We start from the raw sequence: 22515 nt of genomic DNA, 5'->3' as shown, positions 1-22515 counted from the left end.
TCCGAAAGACACAGGTGCCATCCAGAAAAAGCTTTCAATGGCAGAAGCATGAACAGTTTTCACAGCACGATCAGTTATGATCGCCAAAAACCAAACCCGCTGCCGTCGACTCGATTCTGACTTATAGTGACCCTAAGGACAGAGTAGAACTTTTGCCCACAGAGTGATTGGTGGATTTGAACAACTGATGTTTCGGTTAGCAGCTGCGTGCTTTAACTGCTGCGCCACCAGGGCTCCTCTCAGTTACGATAGTATTGATTAATAAAATATGAAAATATGCTCAGGTTACTAGGGAAATGAAAATCAGTTTATTTATTAGAATTGAGATTATATAATAAATTTAGTTTTATATCCTACATTTTTGAAATTTCCATTTTACCATGAGAATTTTCTCATGTCTTTAAAAATTCTTTAAAAAAGAAAGTTCCAGGTATAAAGCAAGCACAGAGTATTTGTTATTGAATGGTTGTACTAATTTATTCTACCACTGCCAGTGTATGAGCGTATTCCTTTCACCATACTCTTAAAAGCTTTGAACATTATCACTAGATAAAAACTTTGCTAGTTTGACTAAAAATTTCCTTTTTTGAACTTTAATTTTTTTTGACTACTAGTGAAGTTTGAACATTTTCATCTTCTCTGTTCATATTGTGTTTCATATCCTTTGCCCACTTTCTTTTGTAATCTTTAGTTTTTTCTTATATTGTAAATGGTTTCTTAAATAAATGTATTTATTAATCCTTCTACGAGGTATACTTAAGCGTACATTAAATGTGTCGTGTCTGTGCCCAGATCTCACTTTGTAAATAAAAAAAATAGTTCAGATAAACTTTAAAGAATTTTTAATCAAGTATTGTTTTGCAGTCTGCATAAAAACCTTGATAAAAGCTACATCTGTAAATGTATTGATGTTCTTTATCAACATTTAGAGTTCGTGCCATTTCAGTTTAGTCAACAGATTTTTGAGTGTGCTTCATTCTGCCCCAGAGGAGAAAGTCATAAGACTGTTAGGACAGATAGATATATAAATAAATCATTGTAATTCTGGGTAGTAAGTGTTATAACAGAAGTTCATATAAAGCAATATGCAAATACAGGAAGATTAGTTAATTCTTTTTTGGGAAAAAACCAGATAGAACTATAAAATGGAGTGACATTTGCACTCGGCTTGAAGTTATTTACCAATAGTGATAATAATAATAAACGTGCCACTATGCTGAAGACCCTAGGAAATAGTTGCCAATATTTTAAGTAGGCAACGGAGGAGCCGAGAGGTAGAGAAGAGTAAAATTAGCTTTCTACGTTGCTGACAGAGTTTGGATTTTTTTTTTTGAATGATGACAGATTTGGGAAACACTGATTTTTTTTTTTTAATAATTTTTATTGAGCTTTAAGTGAATGTTTACAAATCAATAAGCTTATATACACCTTACTCCATACTCCCACTTACTCTCCCCCTAATGTGTCAGCCTTTCCAGTCTCTCCTTTCGTGACAATTTTGCCAGTTTCTAACCCTCTCTACCCTCCCATCTCCCCTCCAGACAGGAGATGCCAACACAGTCTCAAGTGTCCACCTGATACAAGTAGCTCACTCTTCATTAGCATCTCTCTCCTACCCATTGCCCAGGGCATTCCATGTCTGATGAGTTGTCTTCGGGAATGGTTCCTGTCCTGGGCCAACAGAAGGTTTGGGGACCATGACCACGGGGATTCCTCTAGTCTCAGTCAGACCCTTAAGTCTGGTCTTTTTATGAGAATTTGGGGTCTGCATCCCACTGATCTCCTGCTCCCTCAGGGGTTCTCTGTTGTGCTCCCTGTCAGGGCAGTTATCGATTGTGGCCGGGCACCAACTAGTTCTTCTGGTCTCAGGATGATGTAGGTCTCTGGTTCATGTGGCCCTTTCTGTCTCTTGGGCTCTTAGTTGTCATGTCACCTTGGTGTTCTTCATTCTCCTTTGCTCCAGGTGGGTTGAGACCAATTGATGCATCTTAGATGGCCGCTTGTTAGCATTTAAGACCCCAGACGCCACATTTCAAAGTGGGATGCAGAGTGTTTTCATAGTAGAATTATTTTGCCAATTGACTTAGAAGTCCCCTTAAGCCATAGTCCCCAAACCCCCGCCCTTGCTCCGCTGACCTTTGAAGCATTCATTTTATCCCGGAAACTTCTTTGCTTTTGGTCCAGTCCAATTGAGCTGACCTTCCGTGTATTGAGTATTGTCCTTCCCTTCACCTAAAGTAGTTCTTATCTACTAACTAATCAGTAAATAACCCTCTCCCACCCTCCTTCCCTCCCCCCCTCGTAACCACAAAAGTATGTGTTCTTCTTAGTTTATACTATTTCTCAAGATCTTATAATAGTGGTCTTATACAATATTTGTCCTTTTGCCTCTGACTAGTTTCGCTCAGCATAATGCTTTCCAGGTTCCTCCATGTTATGAAATGTTTCACAGATTCGTCACTGTTCTTTATCGATGCGTAGTATCCCATTGTGTGAATATACCACAATTTATTTACCCATTCATCCGTTGATGGACACCTTGGTTGCTTCCAGCTTTTTGCTATTGTAAACAGAGCTGCAGTAAACATGGATGTGCACATATCTGTTTGTGTAAAGGCTCTTATTTCTCTAGGGTATATTCCGAGGAGTGGGATTTCTGGGTTGTATGGTAGTTCTATTTCTAACTTTTTAAGAAAATGCCAGATAGATTTCCGAAGTGGTTCTACCATTTTACATTCCCACCAGCAGTGTCTAAGAGTTCCAATCTCTCCGCAGCCTCTCCAGCATTTATTATTTTGTGTTTTTTGGATTAATGCCAGCCTTGTTGGAGTGAGATGGAATCTCATCGTAGTTTTAATCTGCATTTCTCTAATGGCTAATGATCGAGAGCATTTTCTCATGTATCTGTTAGCTGCCTGAATATCTTCTATAGTGAAGTGTGTGTTCATATCCTTTGCCCACTTCTTGATTGGGTTGTTCGTCTTTTTGTGGTTGAGTTTTAACAGAATCATATAGATTTTAGAGATCAGGCGCTGGTCGGAGATGGCATAGCTGAAAATTCTTTCCCAGTCTGTAGGTGGTCTTTTTACTCTTTTGGTGAAGTCTTTAGATGAGCATAGGTGTTTCATTTTTAGGAGCTCCCAGTTATCTGGTTTCTCTTCATCATTTTTGGTAATGTTTTGTATTCTGTTTATGCCTTGTATTAGGGCTCCTAACGTTGTCCCTATTTTTTCTTCCATGGTCTTTATTGTTTTAGTCTTTATATTTAGGTCTTTGATCCACTTGGAGTTAGTTTTTGTACATGGTGTGAGGTATGGGACCTGTTTCATTTTTTTGCAAATGGATATCCAGTTATGCCAGCACCATTTGTTAAAAAGACTTTCTTTTCCCCAATTAACTGACACTGGGCCTTTGTCAAATATCAGCTGCTCATATGTGGATGGATTTATATCTGGGTTCTCAATTCTGTTCCATTGGTCTATGTGCCTGTTGTTGTACCAGTACCAGGCTGTTTTGACTTCTGAAGCTATATAGTAAGTTCTAAAATCAGGTAGAGTGAGGCCTCCCACTTCCTTCTTCTTTTTCAGTAATGCTTTACTTATCCGAGGCTTCTTCCCCTTCCATATGAAGTTGGTGATTTGTTTCTCCGTCACATTAAAAAATGTCATTGGAATTTGGATCGGAAGTGCATTGTATGTATAGATGGCTTTTGGTAGAATAGACATTTTTACTATGTTAAGTCTTCCTATCCATGAGCAAGGTATGTTTTTCCACTTAAGTAGGTCCTTTTTAGTTTCTTGTAGTAGTACTTTGTAGTTTTCTTTATATAGGTCTTTTACATCTTTGGTAAGATTTATTCCTATGTATTTTATCTTCTTGGGGGCTACTGTGAATGGTATTCATTTGGTTATTTCCTCTTCAATGTTCTTTTTGTTGATGTAGAGGAATCCAAGTGATTTTTGTATGTTTATTTTATAACCTGAGACTCTGCCAAACTCTACTATTAGTTTCAGTAGTTTTCTGGAGGATTCCTTAGGGTTTTCTGTGTGTAAGATCATGTCATCTGCAAATAGAGATAATTTTACTTCCTCCTTGCCAATCCGGATGCCCTTTATTTCTTTGTCTAGCCTAATTGCTCTGGGTAGGACCTCTAGCACAATGTTGAATAAGAGCAGTGATAAAGGGCGTCCTTGTCTGGTTCCCGTTCTCAAGGGAAATGCTTTCGGGCTCTCTCCATTTAGAGTGATGTTGGCTGTTGGCTTTGTATAGATGCCCTTTATTATGTTGAGGAATTTTCCTTCAATTCCTATTTTGGTTAGAGTTTTTATCATAAATGGGTGTTGGACTTTGTCAAATGCCTTTTCTGCATCAATTGATAAGATCATGTGGTTTTTGTCTTTTATTTATATGGTGGATTACATTATTGGATTTTCTAATATTAAACCAGCCTTGCATCCCTGGTTTAAATCCCACTTGGTCGTGGTGGGTTATTTTTTGGATATGTTGTTGAATTCTGTTGGCTAGAATTGTGTTGAGGATTTTTGCATCTATGTTCATGAGGGATATAGGTCTGTAATTTTCTTTTTTTGTAATGTCTTTACCTGGTTTTGGTATCAGGGGTATGGTGGCTTCATAGAATGAGTTAGGCAGTATTCTGTCATTTTCTATGCTTTAAAATACGTTTAGTAGTAGTGGTGTTAACTCTTCTCTGAAAGTTTGGTAAAACTCTGCAGTAAAGCCGTCCGGGCCAGGGCTTTTTTTTGTTGGGAGTTTTTTGATTACCGTTTCAATCTCTTTTTTTGTTATGGGTCTATTTAGTTGTTCTACTTCTGAATGTGTTAGTTCAGGTAGGTAGTGTTTTTCTAGGCGTTCATCCATTTCTTTTAGGTTTGCAAATTTGTTAAGTGTACAATTTTTCGTAATAATCTGATATGATTCTTTTAATTTCAGTTGGGTCTGTTGTGATGTGGCCTATCTCGTTTCTTATTCGGGTTATTTGTTTCCTTTCCTGTATTTCTGTAGTCAGTCTGACCAGTGGTTTATCAATTTTATTAATTTTTTCAAAGAACCAGCTTTGTTAATTCTTTCAATTGTTTTTCTGTTCTCTAATTCATTTAGTTCACGTCTAATTTTTATTATTTGTTTTCTTCTGGTGCCTGATGGATTCTTTTGTTGCTCACTTTCTATTTGTTCAAGTTGTAGGGACAGTTCTCTGATTTTGGCTCTTTCTTCTTTTTGTATGTATGCATTTATCGATATAAATTGACCTCTGAGCACTGCTTTTGCTGTGTCCCAGAGGTTTTGATAGGAAGTGTTTTCATTCTTGTTGCATTCTATGAAGTTCTTTATTCCCTCCTTAATGTCTTCTATAACCCAATCTTTTTTCAGGAGGGTATTGTTCAGTTTCCAAGTATTTGATTTCTTTTCCCTAATTTTTCTGTTATTGATTTCCACTTTTATGGCCTTGTGGTCTGAGAAGATGCTTTGTAATATTTCAATGTTTTGGATTCTGCAAAGGTTTGTTTTATGACCTAATATGCGGTCTATTCTAGAGAATGTTCCATGTGTGCTAGAAAAAAAAGTATACTTTGCAGCAGTTGGGTGGAAGGTTCTGTATAAGTCAATGAGGTCAAGTTGGTTGATTGTAGCAATTAGGTCTTCTGTGTCTCTGTTGAGCTTCTTACTGGATATCCTGTCCTTCTCCGAAAGTGGTGTGTTGAAGTCTCCTACTGTAATTGTGGAGGTGTCTATCTCACTTTTCAGTTCTGTTAAAGTTTGTTTTTTGTATCTCGCAGCCCTGTCATTGGGTACATAAATATTTAATATGGTTATATCTTCCTGGTCTATGGTTCCTTTTATCATTATGTAGCATCCATCTTTATCCTTTGTGGTGGATTTAATTTTAAAGTCTATTTTATCAGAAATTAATATTGCTACTCCTGCTCTTGTTTGCTTATTGTTTGCTTGATATATTTTTTTCCATCCTTTGAGTTTTAGTTTGTTTGTGTCTCTAAGTCTAAGGTGTGTCTCTTGTAGGCAGCATATAGACGGATCGGGAAACACTGAATTTTTGATGCAGCTAAAGTTTGTGCTAAGAACAGAGGGCCAGATAATGAGTGATAACAATAATAATAATTCCCAATACTGTGTTAAGTTCTTTACAAGCTTTGTTTTTTAAATCTTCATGGCAACTCCTTGAGATCAGTGTTTTTATTTCCACTTCAGAGAATTTAGTGTCTAAAGAGATGCAAAAAAGTCAAGGAAATTTTCCCAAGGTCTCAAAGCTGGTCAGTGTGGAAGTGCCATGAGAGCATAAAGGTTTATCTGATTCATCAGCTTAGTTTTTAATGAAATTGTTCAAATAAACAGAAAAGAGTATAACAGACACTTGGGTGCTAATTTAGCAGTTGTCATTGGTTTGCCAAGTTTTGCTTTCAGTTTAAAAAATAAAAAATTATAGGAACAGTTAATACTTGTCCCTCTATTTCCACAATCTCAAAATCATTCCCATGCACATGTTTTTGGGTTTTCCACATGTATATGTAACCACAAATGTATAGTATTATTTTGTTTTATAACTTTTCTACAAATGGTATCATACTGTACCTGTCCTTTTGCAACTTACTTTTTTTACTCATCATTCTGTTTTTGAGATTTATCCGTATCGATTCATGTAAGTTTGTTTCATATTGATGGCTGTATAGTGGTTATTTATCCATTCCCCTATTGGAGGGATATTTAGGCTATATCCACTTTTTTACTTTTACAGCAGTCTTGCAACAAATATTCATGTACATGTCTCTGTATACTTATATGTAAGATATTCTCCAGCAGTAGATTTGCTGATTTAGACAATGTGTTTCTTCAGGATTTAGAGCAAATATTTCTAAATTGCTCTTTAAAATATTTGTGTTAATTTACACTCTCACCATAGGTATGTAGGATTTGAACCAGGGTCTGAAACTGTCATGCTATTTTTGAGTTTCTCAAGTCTTAGGAGAACTGTAAAAAAAATTAAAACCTCATATATCACCCAACATAAGGCAAGACCAAAACATATTGACTGTATGAAAAAATTTTGATTAGTGTGGGAAAGGAGAAGTAGAAGGCAACAGAAGCAAAAGGAAAATCAGAGAGAATTGCATTTGGTTGTGTGTTTATTTAAATAGGGTGTTTTTTTGGTTTGTTTTCTTGTAATAAAAAAAAGTCAAGTGGTAAGTAGTTCAGGTCTGGTACAGCAGCTCCATGAAGCCATTAAGTACCCTTCCTATTCTGCCAGCCTTAGCATTAGGCTTTGGTTTCTCCCTCTGCAGGTGTAACGTGTGCAGATTCTTGGTAGAAAGTAAGGGAAAGGGCATAAAGCATGGGTCTGCTAAATCCTGTACACCTCACCCAGTAGACTTCTCCATGCATCTTATTGGCCAAAACTGAATCACATGACCCATAGCTATAAGATGTCTGGGGAGGTTAGTGCCTTCCTGAACAAAATCAGAGTTCTGTTAGTAAGAAAGGAGAGGAGAATAGATACTGGGTAGGCAGTTAGCAGTTTTCTTCATTTTGTGAACATATATGGAATGTTGAATAATGTTTCATTACACAGCGATTCTGATTGGGGTGGTTGGGAAAGAACATAGTAGGTGATCAATAAATATTGAGTAAATGAATGAATCAGCTTTAAAAAAAATTATAGTAGATAACTTCCCATAAATTACCTTAAGTTCATCAAGAAATGTTGCTGCTACAGTGTGATTTTTCAAATAAATTTTATAACTTCAAATTTCATGCCTCTTAAACTCAATTGCATCCTCTCTTAAAATTTCCTTCTCATAAACCTTGGGAAAATGCTCATATAACTGAATAACCTTTTGACCAATTATGATAGTGCTTAAGGGTTTGTTTTCTGTCCTGGTTCTTTTGTTCTCTATAGAGACATATCTGTGTAATCTAGGGGAAGGAGAGTAATAATTGCTGTCATGTTTTTCTTTTAAGAAATCTGAGCCAGTGACAAGAATACCAAAAATTTAATATTTTTGGAATCAGAAAAATGTACTGTCAACAAAGAATGATAGTTGAGGTCACTTAGTTCAATTCCTTTGTTTTATAGATGAAGAAATGAGGAACAGAGGGTTTGTCACATACTCACAGACACACCAGTATGTGAATTAGAATTAATCTGGGAGTCTTGAACCTAATGTTGTTGGTCATTTTATTATGCAATGTTGTTAGTCAAGTCACAATCAATTCAAATAACCGTAGATATCCTCCTCATTCCCTATCCCCAAAGAAAAACATATTGTCATTTTACCTTGGCCACAGTGAGACCCTGAGATGCTTTCCGAACCATAAACGTAAATAATAAATTGTGTTCAGTAAACTCTTACTATTAGGTTGGGGTTATTTTTAAAGATGGTAATCTGTGTATTTTAACTGTTACTTAGGACATTCATTTAATCAGATTTCCTGATACCCTAACCAATCTCAGTGAATGGGAATTTACTAGACCTATTTTATCCTTGGGACAGGGAGGATATACATATGAGATAATCACTGTCATTTCTTTAATTTTCTTAGCAATATACGTATATATCAAATCACTCACAGTGTAAAGAAGGAAGAGTAATACTGATACTCTAAGGCTCTGGATGGGTATGAATTTTTTATTTTCAACTATTACAAATTCTTGTTTGCAGCATGACTGGAACCTTAAAGAAATGGTTGGTGCTTTATAATAAAAATACTCACTTTTTAGAAGTATTGAGTTCTCAATATCCTCACTTTTATCCCTTTCATTTTTATTCTCATGAAATATATATTGTAACTCTGTCTGATTTATCACCTTCATGAGAAACCGTTCAAAATTAAAAAAAAAAAATTTTTTTGTCTTGGTAAAATTTTGTTTAAAATTGAGGTCTTTCAGTATTGCAAAGGTAGGTTGAGGGGGTGGAAATATAGGTAATGAATTCTAAAAACACTGTGCTCAAGTCTATGAGTGTAAATTTACAGCATCTATGCAATCTCTAATCCCATTCAGAAATTATACAATTTACTGAATATGGCTTTTGTTATATTTAAATCTGCACTATTAGGTACACCATAAAAGTTGAAAATATAGAGCTAAATTGGTAAAAAGAGGAATTGACAGATAAACCTAAAAAGTTTCCTTGTAAAAATACTAACTTCTGAAATGTTCAGTAATGGCATTTGATAAAGTAAGTTGTAGTATAACCACATTGAGGAATGTTATATAATCCTTAAGTTCAATTTTTACAAAAGGTATGTAGTATCATAAAGTGCTAATGTTTTGATGAAAAAAAAAATGCCAGCATGATCCCCACTTTGTAAAAAATACATAAGATTAGAAAGAAGTAACCAAAAATATTAATAGTGGTTACCTCTGGGTAGTCGGATTATGCAGTATCCTTTCTTTTTCTGTCTTTCATTTTTTGTAGAGGATATGTGTTATTTTTTATAATCTGAATCCAATACAAAACAAATAATTTCTCAGTGACATGCACATGTTACCTCAATGAAATGAAGTGCTCAATGACTTGTAAAGAACAGTTGTCAGTTTATAAAACAAATGTGGGAGTGCCTTGCATAGTATTCTCAGTTTCGTATTTTTGTGTATCATTTGAGCTGGAATAAATTATTGGAGCTCTGTAAATATTTGCATGCCATAGAGAATACTGATGGTAAAAATATAATGCAGAAAGTCTTTCTAAAGAATAGTTTTCTAGTATCTGGAAGGTGTGCTTCAGAGTTTTTAAATTTTCTTGTCAAATTTCATAACATGTCTAATAACAAAACCACCTCTCTTAAAAGAGAAACTTCAAATGTTAACATATATTAACAAGCAGCCCTGGTGGCACAAGAGTTAAGCATTTAGGTGCTAACCAAAAAGTTGGCAGATCGAACCCATGCGGCGACTCCATAGGAGAAAGACCTGGTGATCTGCTTCCATAAAGATTACAATGAAGAAAACCCTATGGGGCAATTCTACTCTGTTACATGGGGTAGCTGTAAGTCGGAATCAACTCGACAACACCCAACAACATTATATTAAGCCTTTTGTATTTCATAACCTTGAAAGCTTCTGTTTATGTAATTAAACTTTTTCTGATTTTTAGAGAAACAGAAAGAAAATGAAAAGATGAAGGTTGATGAGCAGCCAGTTGATTCAGAAAACCTTTCTGCACCCAATGTTCTAGAAGAAACTACTGTGAAAATAGAAAAAGATGATGAAAAGGAGCTTGTGAAACTCCCAGTCATAGTGAAGCTAGAAAAACTTCTGCCAGAAAGTGAGGACAAAAAGATCATCAAAGAAGAAAGCGATTCCTTCAAGGAAAATGTCAAACCTACTAAAGTTGAGGTGAAAGAATGTAGAGTAGACTCTAAAGATATTAAAAGTAGTATGGAGAAACTAGTGGCACAGGAGCCTGAGAGACTGGAGTTTGGTGGCAATGTTAAATCTTCTCAAGAAATTACTGAGAAATCTACTGAAGAAACCGAGAAACTTAAAAATGACCAGCAGGCAAAGATACCACTGAAAAAGCGAGAAATTAAACTGAGTGATGATTTTGACAGTCCAGTCAAAGGACCTTTGTGTAAATCAGTTACTCCAACAAAAGAGTTTTTGAAAGATGAAATAAAACAAGAGGAAGAAACTTGTAAAAGAATCTCTACGATTACTACTTTGGGCCTTGAAGGGAAACAACTGGTAAATGGAGAAGTTGGTGATGAAAAGGTAACTCCAAAATTTAAGACAGATCAAATAGAAACAAAATTGTATGATGCAAAGGAAGATAGCTGTAGCCCCTCTAAGGACAAAAATGTCATTGTAGAGGGAAATGGAGCAGAGTCCTTAAATTCTGTTATAACAAGTACAAAAATAGGTGAGCTTGAGAAGGAAGTGGTCCTTATAGGGAAAGATACAGATAATTCAATCTCAGTTTCAGAGATCCAGAGTCAGAAAGGGCAGCCTGGTTCACCAGAAATGGAAACCTCTCTTAAGACTTCTGAGATGGCAAAGGATCTCTCTCTAAAAAGTATTTTATCTACCGCTGAATCCTGTACCATGAAAGTTGAAGAGAAGTCTCTGAAAAGTAAGAAAGATAAGCGCCCACCACGCCTAGAATGTCTTGAAAAGTTAGAGAAGTCCAAAAAGACTTTTCTTGATAAGGACACACAAAGATTGAGTCCAATACCAGAAGAAGTTCCAAGGAGTACTGAAAAAGAGTCAGAAAAGCCAGGCTCTCCTGAGGCAGCTGAAACTTCACCATCCAATATGACTGGTCTCTGTGACAAATTAGCCTCAGAAAAAGAAGTGGTAGAGTGTCAGAGCACAAGTTCTGTTGAAGGTCAGTCTCTGGAAGCAGGAAACTCAAAAATTCTAAAAGAGGATTCTGAGTCATTAAAGGTAGAAATGGATAATCTAAACAATGCCCAGGCCTCTGTCATAGAGGATTCTTCTGAAACAAAGGGTTCTATGCAAAAAAGTAAATTTAAGTATAAATTGATTTCTGAAGAAGAAACCACTGCCTCAGAAAATAGAGAGATAACCTCTGAAAGGCAGAAAGAGGGCATCAAATTAACTATTAGGATATCCAGTCGGAAGAAGAAGCCAGATTCTCCCTCAAAAATTCTAGAACCAGAAACCAAGCAAGAGAAGATGGAAAAGGAAGAAGAGAAAACAAATGTGGGTCGTACTTTAAGGAGGTCTCCAAGAATATCTAGACCCACAGCGAAAGTGGCTGAGATTAGAGATCAGAAAGCTGATAAAAAACGAGGGGAAGGAGAAGATGAAGCAGAAGAAGAGTCAGCAGCTTTGCAAAAAGCAGACAAAAAAGAAAATTCAAAAAAAACAGAGAAGGATACAAATTCTAAAGTAAGCAAGGTAAAACTCCTACTCTTGAGTTTTAATTTTTAATTAGAAATATTTGGCTCTGTCTGTCTTTGCTTGCTTTTGGCTAAAATGTAGTCATTCAGAGATAACTTTTCTTAAATTTATTTACAGTATCTTTCTTCCCGTATCTAAGCTATTTTTTCTCAATAGTTATCACCAGGTATCAAATTTCAGCCTGTAAAATCTTGTCATCTTTTAAACTTCAAAAAAAATTTTGGTTTTTTTTTGTTTGTTTGTTTGTTTTTGGCAAAATAGGGATAACATTTTCTCTGTAATCTGTTCAAGTAATACCCAGGCTGTAGCATAAAAAAATGAAAACTTCCATAGCCACTGTTAACAGTTTGGGGTACATATTTTCCAATCCTTTTTCCATGAATTTATCTTTGTGTTCAGAAGCATTTACCCACTTATTTAAAAAAAAAAAAAGGATCAAAGATGTTTGTTTTTCTATGACTTTTTTTTTTCCACTTAAGAATGTGTCCTTGAAGTCTTTCCATGTCAGTAAGTGTAGTCTACTTTTTGCTTGTTAACGGCCACTTAGTATTCCATAGTGTGGATGTGCCTCAGTTTATTTAACCATTCCCTTATTGATTGACATTTAGGTTGTTTTCCAATTTTTCACTATTACAGGCAATGCTGCATTGAAGATCCTTTTGGACATGAGTGAGTATTTCTTTAGAATAGACTCCTAGAATTGGAATTGCTGGGTCAAGGGGCATGTATATTTTAAGTTTTGATAGCTGTTGCCACATTGCCCTCCAAAGAGACCTTATTAACGTACCCTGTCATTACTAGTGTATTTGAATGCCTGTTTCCCCCCATTATACTTATTAGACTGAGTAGAAAAGGCAAAATTCTCTTTTCTATGATACTCTTATTTTAACAATATCTTGTACAAGTCTTTGGCTATGGGAATTTGTCATAATTAAAGGTGCTACTTTCGTTTCTAATTTATTTAAATGATCAGATGATCCTTCATTGTAAGTAATCCTTTGTTTCCTAACATACTGAATTTTTAATTCTTTACTTAAAACAAAAAAGCTTCCTCTTTATTCTATTGTTAGAATCATTTTGTACTTTGCTGAGGAATTGTAGAAATGACATGTAGTATGAATTAAAAGACTATGAAACCAGGCAATACAAAGTAGTTTACAACTTCGTAAACTTATTCGCTGAATAATACATTTTTGAAGTTTGTCAGGATTTTTATATACAGTTCTGACCCATTTAGAATTTTTAAGTTAACCTCTAACAGAATTTAAAATTTGCATAACAATATGTGAGAATATAGTCAATGCTCTGTTGCAGAGCTTTTAAAATATACATGACCTTTGACCCAGAATCCTCTTCGAGGAATTTATCCTAACCACAGAGGTATATGTAAAATTTTATATTTACAAGGATATTTTGTTTATGAAAGTGAAAAAATGGGAAACAACTACATAAATGTCTAATGGGGGAATTAGATAAATACGGCTAGGTGATGGCATATTACACAGTCATTTGCAGTGATGGTAGGAGAATATTTTATGACTAGGGAAAATATAAGACAGAATGTTCACTGTGATGCCATTATCTAAGCAATCAAAAACAGAAAAAATAATGGAAATATATACCAAAATTTAATACTAGTTATATTTAGTGATGAGGTTACAGTAATTTTCCTTTTCTTCTTTGTCCATTGACTAAATATTCTACAATAGATGTGTAATACTTCTGTAATTAAAAAAAAATTATATCAAATTATCCCCGTTTTTTTATTTTATACAAGGTAAAACCCAAAGGTAAAGTTCGATGGACTGGTTCTCGAACACGTGGCAGGTGGAAATATTCCAGCAATGATGAAAGCGAAAGGTCTGACACTGAAAAATCATCCGCCGCTTCAGAAGAGGAAGAAGAAAAGGAAAGTGAAGAGGTTATCCCAGCAGATGATGATGAACCATGCAAAAAATGTGGCCTTCCAAACCATCCAGAACTAGTATGTACCTGACCTAAATGAACGATATTCATATTACAGGCATGCCGTGGTTGCCTGGAACAGCCCAACTCTTCTGTATTTAATGATGATTTGAATTTTTTTTTAATGGTACAGAGCTTGGTGTGCTATGAAATAACCTTTATTTCTGTTTCTCAACTAATACCGCAATTCAAGCAAGGTCAAAAATCAGGATTTTGCTTTCATTCTACCTGGCTTATATATCGATATATTCTCTACTTGCTAAGAATGTACTCCTAATCTATTCTCACAATTTAAATATTTTAATTTTTTTCTTTAAGTTTTTATTTTTTCAGTGTTTCATTGTTTTTTGTATTTCCTTAGTACCAGCTTTAACTAAATTAGACCTGAAGGCCTTACTGTCATCCTGCAAAAACATTTAAGTCAAATAAGTAACCTAATAGTGCTTAATACTTTTTTAAAAATGAGTAGTTTTAAAAAAAACTTTTTTCAGAAGATAAAGTACAGACCAGGTGTATTCAGAATTATAGTAACAGGTTTACATAGAGCTTTCATATCCAGGAATTAAGTTCTAAAAAGGTGACCTAAATCAAGATAACCAGTTCATACCTTGTAGTTTATTATTTGCCGTTTGTAAGTGCTTTCTAAAGAACCTATTGACGAAACATTCTTATTATGCCCAATTCTGTGTAAGAATTCTGTTTTTCAATAGATTAGACTTAAAAGGCAACCTCCAGCTATTAAGTAGAAAGAAATGGAAAGTAAGATGCTTCCACATGGGTAGAATTGTGTGGAGCAGAAACTTTTTGAGATTATGGAAAAATCATATGAGGTGAATTTTCATGAAAAGCACATTTTTCATAAAAAGCAGCATGGTGTGATGGGAAAAGCATGAAGGAAGACAGAGTTGGATTCAGATCCTGGCTCTACCACTTATTAGGTGCTATTTTCTCTGTACCTTGATGGTCTCATTTGTAAAATTGTAATAATACCACGTACTTCTTCTGAAGGTTGTTTTTAACAACTTCTGTAAATTGCTACTACAGCTCCTGACATCTCATAGATGCTGGGTTAAAGTTAATTCCAGCTTACTTGTTCTTTAAGATCATGTCTGGAAACTAGATCGTATCAGCAAAGTTTATCATCTCCCAGGAGTTTCACAGGGTTCAAGTAAAAGATATAACTTAGAGCCAGAAAATGACTTTAGCTCTGAGAAGAATAGAAATTGAAATTACACTGAGAAAATTCTTCTAAGCATTTGAATGATCACCAGGGCTACGAAAGTTAGGTCAAGATTTTTATGTGGAGAAAAGCCAAGAGAATATTTGAGATAGGAGTCTTCTTTTCTGCCCTCTAAATCAAGGACAAAGTAACAGTTGTATTTTCATCCTATCATTTGCTAATGTCTCTTTAAAGTGAGAGTGGATTTTTTTTTAATTGTGCTTTACGTGGGAGTTTACAAATCAAGTCAGTCTCTCGTACAAGAACTTACACACACCTTGTTATGTACTCCTAGCTTGCCTCCCGCAATGAGACGGTATACTCCTCCTCTCCACCCTGTATTCCCCGTGTCCGTTCAACCAGCACCTGTCCGCTCTGTCTTCTTATCTCACTTCCAGACAGGAAGTGGCCACATAGTCTCATGTGTCTACTTGATGCAAGAAGCTCACTTCTCACCAGTATCATTTCATGTCTTATAGTCCAGTTCTATCCCTATCTGAAGAGTTGGCTCGGGAATGGTTCCAGTCTGGGGCTAACAGAGGGTCCAGGGACCATGACCTCAAGGGTCCCTTTAGTCTCAGTCAGACCATTAAGTCTGGTGTTTTTACAAGAATTTGAGGTCTGCATCCCACTGCTGTCCTGCTCCATCAGGGATTCTCTTTTGTGTTCCCTGTCAGGGTAGTCATTGGTGGTAACTGGGTACCATCTAGTTCTTCCAGTCTCAGGCTGATATCGTCTCTGGTTTATGTGGCCCTTTCTGTATCTTGGGCTCATATATATCTTGTGTCTATGGTGTTCCTTATTCTCTCTTGCTCCAGGTAGGTTGAGACCAATTGATGCATCTTAGATGGCTGCTTGCTAGTGTTTAAGATCCCAGGTGCCACTCGCCAAAGTAGGATCCAGAACATTTTCTTAATTCATTTTGTTATGCCAGTTGACCTAGATGTCCCTTGAAACCATGGTCCCCAGACCCCTGCCCCTGCTACTCTGGCCTTGTAAGCATTTGGTTGTATTCAGAAAACTTCTCTGCTTTTGGGTTAGTCCAATTGTGCTGACTTCTCCTGTACTGTATGTTGTTTTTCCCTTCACCTAAAATAGTTCTTGTCTACTGTCTGATTAGTGACTACCTCTTTCCCTTTCTCCCCACCCTCATAACCATCAAAGAATATTTTCTTCTGTTTAAACCATTTCTTGAGTTCTTATAATAGTGGTCTCATACAATATTTGTCCTTTTGCAACTGACTAATTTCACTCAACATAATGCCTTCCAGATTCTGCCATGTTGTGAGATGTTTCATGGATTCATCATTGTTCTTAATTGTTTCGTAGTATTCCATTATGTGAATATACCACAATTTATTTATCCATTCATCTGTTGATGGGCATCTTGGTTGCTTCCATCTTTTTGCTATTATAAACAGTGCTGCAGTGAACATGGGTGTGCATATATCTGTTTATGTAAAGGCTTTTTTTTTCTCTAGGATATATTCCAAGGAGCGGAATTGCTGGATCATATGGTAGTTCTATTTGTAGCTTTTTAAGGAAGTACCAAATTGATTTCCAAAGTGGTTGTACTGTTTTACATTCCCACCAACAGTGTATAAGTGTTCCAGTCACTCTACAACCTTCTCCAACATTTATTATTTTGTGTTTTTTGAATTAATGCCAGCCTTGCTGGGGTGAGATGGTATCTCATTGTAGTTTTGATTTTTGTTTGTCTAATGGCTAATCATCGAGAGCATTTCCTCATACATCTGTTAGCTACCTGAATGTCTTCTTTGGTGAAGTGCCTGTTCATATGCTTTGCCCATTTTTTAATTGGGTTATTTGTATTTTTGTAGTTGAGTTTTTGCAGCATCATGTAGATTTTAGAGATCAGACGCTGATCGGAATTGTTATAGCCAAAAACTTTTTCCCAGTCTGTAGGTAATCTTTTTACTTTTTTGGTGAAGTCTTTGGATTAACATAGGTGTTTGATTTTTAGGAGCTCCCAGTTATCTAGTGTCTCTTCTGGTTTTTGTTAGTAATGTTTTGTATACTGCTTGTGCCATGTGTTAGGGCTCCTAACATTGTCCCTATTTTTTTTTCCATGATCTTTATTCTTCTAGATTTTATATTTAGGTCTTTGATCCATTTTGAGTTGGTTTTTGTGCATGGTGTGAAGTATGGGTCTTGTTTTATTTTTTTGCAGATGGATATCCAGTTATGCCAGCCCCATTTGTTAAAGAGACTGTCTTTTCCCTATTTAACAGACTCTGGGCCTTTGTAAGAGTGGATTTTAGCTGAAGCAGCAGTAGCTGTCAGGGATAAAAGGATATGAGGAAATGAAAAAGAAAATGGGGTGAGCAGAAATAACACTGAGGAGAAGGAGAAAGTTGCACACTCCTTGGAGCACACACGGGATTTGTATTTATTTGGTTGTTTTATGGTCTGTGAAAATCCCACTGCTGATTACTATGCCAAAGAGAAAGGCATTAGAAATTGAAGATCTCAGATGTGGTGGATTTCTTTTGCCAAGTGCTTGAGGATAATCCTCAAATCAAAATATTAAGAACATATTATATGTTAAATGGTAAGGATGTGGTGCTGAACTGGAAAGATACGGTGTTTGCCCTCATTGAGCTCATACAGCAAAAAAAGTAATAGAATTCATAAATGAATGTAGAACTTTGAGGGATTTTTTCCAGAAGCTTTAGTCAGAATACCAGAGGGTCACTATGAGATGGGATCAACTCAATGGCAACAGGTTTGGTTTTTTTTTTTTAGTCAAAGTAAATGAATAATTGAGGCTACGAAATTTGAGAATTCTTTCATAATAGTATTTATTTTAGTGGGATTTTACCTTTATTGCCGAGTTTAGACAATCTTTTTTTTTAAAAAAATAAGTTGAATTCTAAAGGTTTACTTGTAATTTCATTATTTGAAACTTAAACTACTACATTTTACCGTAGAGACAATGTGGTGAGTGGAACCGGGGTCCCAGGTTTGTCTACATATGCCAATGTAATCAATCATATAAAAAAAACTGAACTATAATTCTAATGTAACTTAGTATTGAATACTGGTATTGTAAGTGGTGGTGATGTTTTATAGGGAGAAGCAGGGAGTTTTTCCACTTTAAAATCCCCTCTGTGGTATGGGTTAGCAATTCTGGAACTCGTTTACATGTTTGCTAAACCAGAAAAGTTGCTGTTGCTTCTGTCTCCTGGTGACCCCGTGTGTGTCAGAGTAGAACTGTGCTCCATAGGGTTTTCAGTCGTTGATTTTTTAGAAGTAGACTGCCACGCCTTTCTTTTGAGGTGCCTCTGGGTGAACTCAAACCTCCAACCTTTTGGTTAGCAGCCAAGTGCCATTTGCACCACCTAGAAAGTCCTACATTTATACTGGAGTTAAATAAATAAATGTAGCTAATAGGAGCCAGATTTCTCATTGTTAGAGAAAGAAGTTATAAATAAGAAAGACCGAATGCTACAATGACCTCAGTGGTGCTAGATTAGAGTTGATGAATATATGCGTATACATGGATTGCTAGACATATGCATATTTCTTAGTTGTATTTCCTGAGAGAAGCAGTCATACTGGTAGCAGGGAGCACACCCAGCACCCAGATCTTGGTTTCTAATACCATTCTGAAATAAAGGAGCCAGGGCTTTTTGGCAAAACAGCTGATTCTAGAGCTTAGGCAGGGGAAATATAAGATGAGCCTGGAGCATCTTATAGTACGAGAAAGTAAGGACGTGCTTTAAAAAAAAAAAAGATTATAGACAAGTCCTAAGGACACAAGAGCCAACCTGAAAGAGCTCCCAATGTCTGTGGCTGGAACAATTTGAACAACAAACTAAAAACAATAGTTCTGGATTATAATCCAAAGAATAAAATAAATATCCATTAGTTCATACTGAAAATAAGTAAATAGGTAGGTAGATTGATAAATGGATTGATGAAATGGAACATATTTTTTTTACAGAAGAATAACAAATGAGGAAGGAATAAGGGAAAGAGACAATTACCATTAAGACACCATCAGCAAGATTCACCGATGAATTCTAAAATTAGTAGGTGAAACTTTAAGGAGAGACAGAATATTTGCTTAGTTTCGAAGTACCTCCCCCCAAATTTTTAATTACTGTGGTGATTTTAACATTTAACCACAAGTTCTTTGATATCCTTCCCTCCAAAACATGGAGCTTAATTTCTTTTTCCTTGACCATGCGTTGGAATATCACCAGTAATAAGTCACGTTGACATCATATACCACCAGATATGATGCTGTTATGAATTGAATGATGTCCCTCCAAAATGTATGTCGACTTGGCTAAGCCATGATTCCCACTATTGTGTGATTGTCCACCATTTTGTCATCTGATGCGATTTTCCTATATGTTGTAAATCCTCCCTCTATGATGTTAATGAGGCAGGATTAGAGGCACTTACATTAATGAGGCAGGACTCAATCTACAAAGGTTAGGTTGTGTCTTAAGTCAGTGACTTTTGAGATATAAAAGAGAGAAGCCAGCAAAGAGGCAGGGGGACCTCATACCACCAAGAAACTAGTAACAGAAGCAGAATGCGGTCCTTTTAGACCTAGAGTCCCTGCACTGAGAAGCTTCTAGACCAAAGGAAGATTGATGACAAGGACCTTCCTCCAGAGCCGACAGAGAAAGCCTTACCCTAGAGCTGGTGCCCTGAATTTGAACTTTCAGCCTACTAGACTGTGAGAGAATAAATTTCTCTTTTTTAAAGCCATCCACTTGTGATATTTCTGTTATAGCAGCACCAGATGACTAAGACAAATGCATTGAGCAGGATACTTCATCTTTGTGGTGTTCTTTTCCAAAACACCCAACCCAAATCTAATCACGAGAAAACATCAGATAAACCCAAATTGAGGGACATTCTACAAAAAATATCTGGCCTGTACTCTTCAAAACTGTCAAAGTCATGAAAAACAAGGAAAGACTGAGAAAGATGACCAAATGCAATGTGGTACTTAAAGGACATTATTGGAAAAACTGAACAAAGTCTGTAGATTAGTTAATAGCATTGTGCCAATATTAATTTCTTAGTTTTGATAGATGTTTCCTTGATAGATGTACCATGGTTATATAAAATAATAACATTAGTGGAAACTGGGTGAAGAGTATAGGGGAACTCTGTACTATATAAGTCTTTTGTAAATTCTAAAATTATATCAAAATAAAAAGTTTTTTACGTTAAAAAAATCCTGCGTGTCTCAAATTAGAATATAATATTTCAGATTCTCAGAGCAGAATGAATTTAAATAAATATTAAAAAAAATAAAACAAATTAAAAATATTTAAATTCTGTACGTACATCAAAACTTACATACACACAGAAGGAAGGGAGGAGCCCAGATGGTGGATTAGTCAGATGTACCGTATCATCCCACTGCAGCGAAGAGCTGAGAAACCAAGTGAAACAGATGCAGGTAACAATCCTAGAACCCTAGACATCCAAAAGGAAGGATGAAGAACTGAATCAAGCACCAATTGGGAGAAAAAATTGGATAAAAGCAGAGAAAGAGGAGTGACAAGGAGCTGAGGGGCTCTACCAGCCATCCTGGCTCAACATGGCTATCTTGAGACAAAGCCAGTAATGGCCCCAGGTCAGGAGCACAGGAAGACAACTTCAGGACATTCCCATAAGAGACAAGAGAAACTGTACAATTATACCCAGAGAGAAGCAAAGTAAGCAGATTGTGATCTGGATCTAAGGACAGAAAACATAGAAAGGAAGGCAATAATTGCAGGAATCCAGCTGTCCAGAGAGCAAGGAGGGAGCCAGGATCTAGAGTCAGGTAAATGCTTGACCAGCCGTCTCTTGACCCCCTGGGTAGGGAGTGTGCATGAGGTGGTGCATCAGCGGAGTACTGGTAGGAGATCCCCAACCCAACCGGACTCTGTGGCAGGTCCCAACTCCTGGCTGAAGTAGACGAGAAGTACCTGGAAACCCATGTCTGCTAGCTGAAAGGGTACACTCCCTTCCACCTGCCTCCTAATCGGAAGCAGCAGAAGGTCCCATACTCCAGCTACCCAGCCTGACTGGAGACTATAAATGCCAGTCCTCTGCCTTTATCCAACCCCATCTGCCACCCCCGACCCCACACTTGGTAAGCATCAACAACGGTGTGCCCCTGTGCTCACCTGCCTGGCACACACCCCTCTGGCCCAGCCAGTGGCGGCCACCATGCAAATATGCACTCACTTGCCCACCACATGTCCATCTGTCCACACCACCACCCCCCGCCCAAGAAAAATGAAGAAACCTAAGAGTTACATGTGTCATTATCAAGAGGAGTAATTTATGCATGTTAGTAATTCCAGAACAGGAGGAGACAAAAAAAAGAGAGAAATTTTAAAGATTTGCTGGCAGAAAACTAACGTAATATCGTGGGAGATGAGAAGATATCCATCTAAGAAGATCAATGAACCCCATACAGGATAGACCTCAAAAGAAAGTCACCAAGACGTATCATAGTCAAACTTCGTAAAACCAAAGCGAGAGAAAGAATCCTGAGATCAGCTTGGAAAAAATGAACCGTTGCCTACAAAGGGGAACCAATAAGACTAAACTCTGATTTCTCTGCAGAAACCACGTTGGCAAGAAGGCAGTGGGATGACATGTATAATACCATGTGTAACACTATGTATAATACCATATCACCTAGCAGTCGCACTCCTAGGTATATATCCTAGAGAAATAAGAGCCATGACAGGGATAGACATAAGCACACCCGTGTTCACTGCAGCATTATTCACAATTGCAAAAAGATGGAAGCAACCTAAGTGCCCATCAATGGATGAATGGATAAACTGTTACATGCACAGAATGGAATACTAAACAACAATAAAAAATAATGATGAATCAGTGAAATGTCTCACAACATGGATGAACCTGGATGACATTATGCCTCCTGAAATAAGTCAATCACAAAAGGACAAATATTGTATGAGACCACTATTATAAACAGTTAAGAAAAGATTTACACACAGAAAGAAACATTTTTTGATGTTTACCGGGGATGGGAGGGGAAGGGAGGGAAAATCATTTATTAGAGAGTAGACACGTCTTAACTTTGGTGAAGGGAAAGGCAGCACGCAATATGGGGGAAGTTAGCACAACTTGACCAAGGCAAGGGAAGACAGGTACACAGAATAAAAGGCAACAATGGTTAAAAACTATAACACGTTCAGTCTTCAATAAACATAATAAATAGTAATTTCTGAGTGAATACATAGGTAGATATGGATGCTGAATAGGTGTGGGAGGGCACATGGGAGTACACCCAAGTGCGTATATAGGTTTGGCTGTGGATATTTCTGGATACATTTGTATGTGCTTCATGTATATTTTTCATGAAAAATTTGGAACTTAACATTTTCTTAGGGATTTTTTTTTTGTTTGAATATTTTTT

The 22515-nt window shown here is 36.5% G+C and overlaps 1 protein-coding gene across 4 annotated transcripts in view; it reads left to right on the top strand.

Annotated features, from left to right (window-relative positions):
- Window positions 1-22515, top strand: part of RSF1 (remodeling and spacing factor 1) — a 166621-nt gene that overhangs the window by 117769 nt on the left and 26337 nt on the right. For 3 of the 4 annotated variants that reach the window (XM_003418517.4, XM_010598170.3, XM_064288738.1), the window contains exons 6-7: window positions 10128-11893; window positions 13674-13880. In XM_003418517.4, the coding sequence (XP_003418565.2) occupies window positions 10128-11893; window positions 13674-13880 (1973 nt within the window). The remainder of the gene's footprint in view (window positions 1-10127; window positions 11894-13673; window positions 13881-22515) is intronic. The other variant, XM_023558505.2, reaches the window with a different exon arrangement.

The sequence above is a fragment of the Loxodonta africana genome, chromosome 7 (genome assembly GCF_030014295.1).
Source record: "Loxodonta africana isolate mLoxAfr1 chromosome 7, mLoxAfr1.hap2, whole genome shotgun sequence".
Taxonomy (NCBI): Eukaryota; Metazoa; Chordata; class Mammalia; order Proboscidea; family Elephantidae; genus Loxodonta; species Loxodonta africana.
The sequence above is the reverse complement of the archived record's forward strand: the minus strand, read 5'-3'. Positions and strand labels throughout refer to the sequence as shown.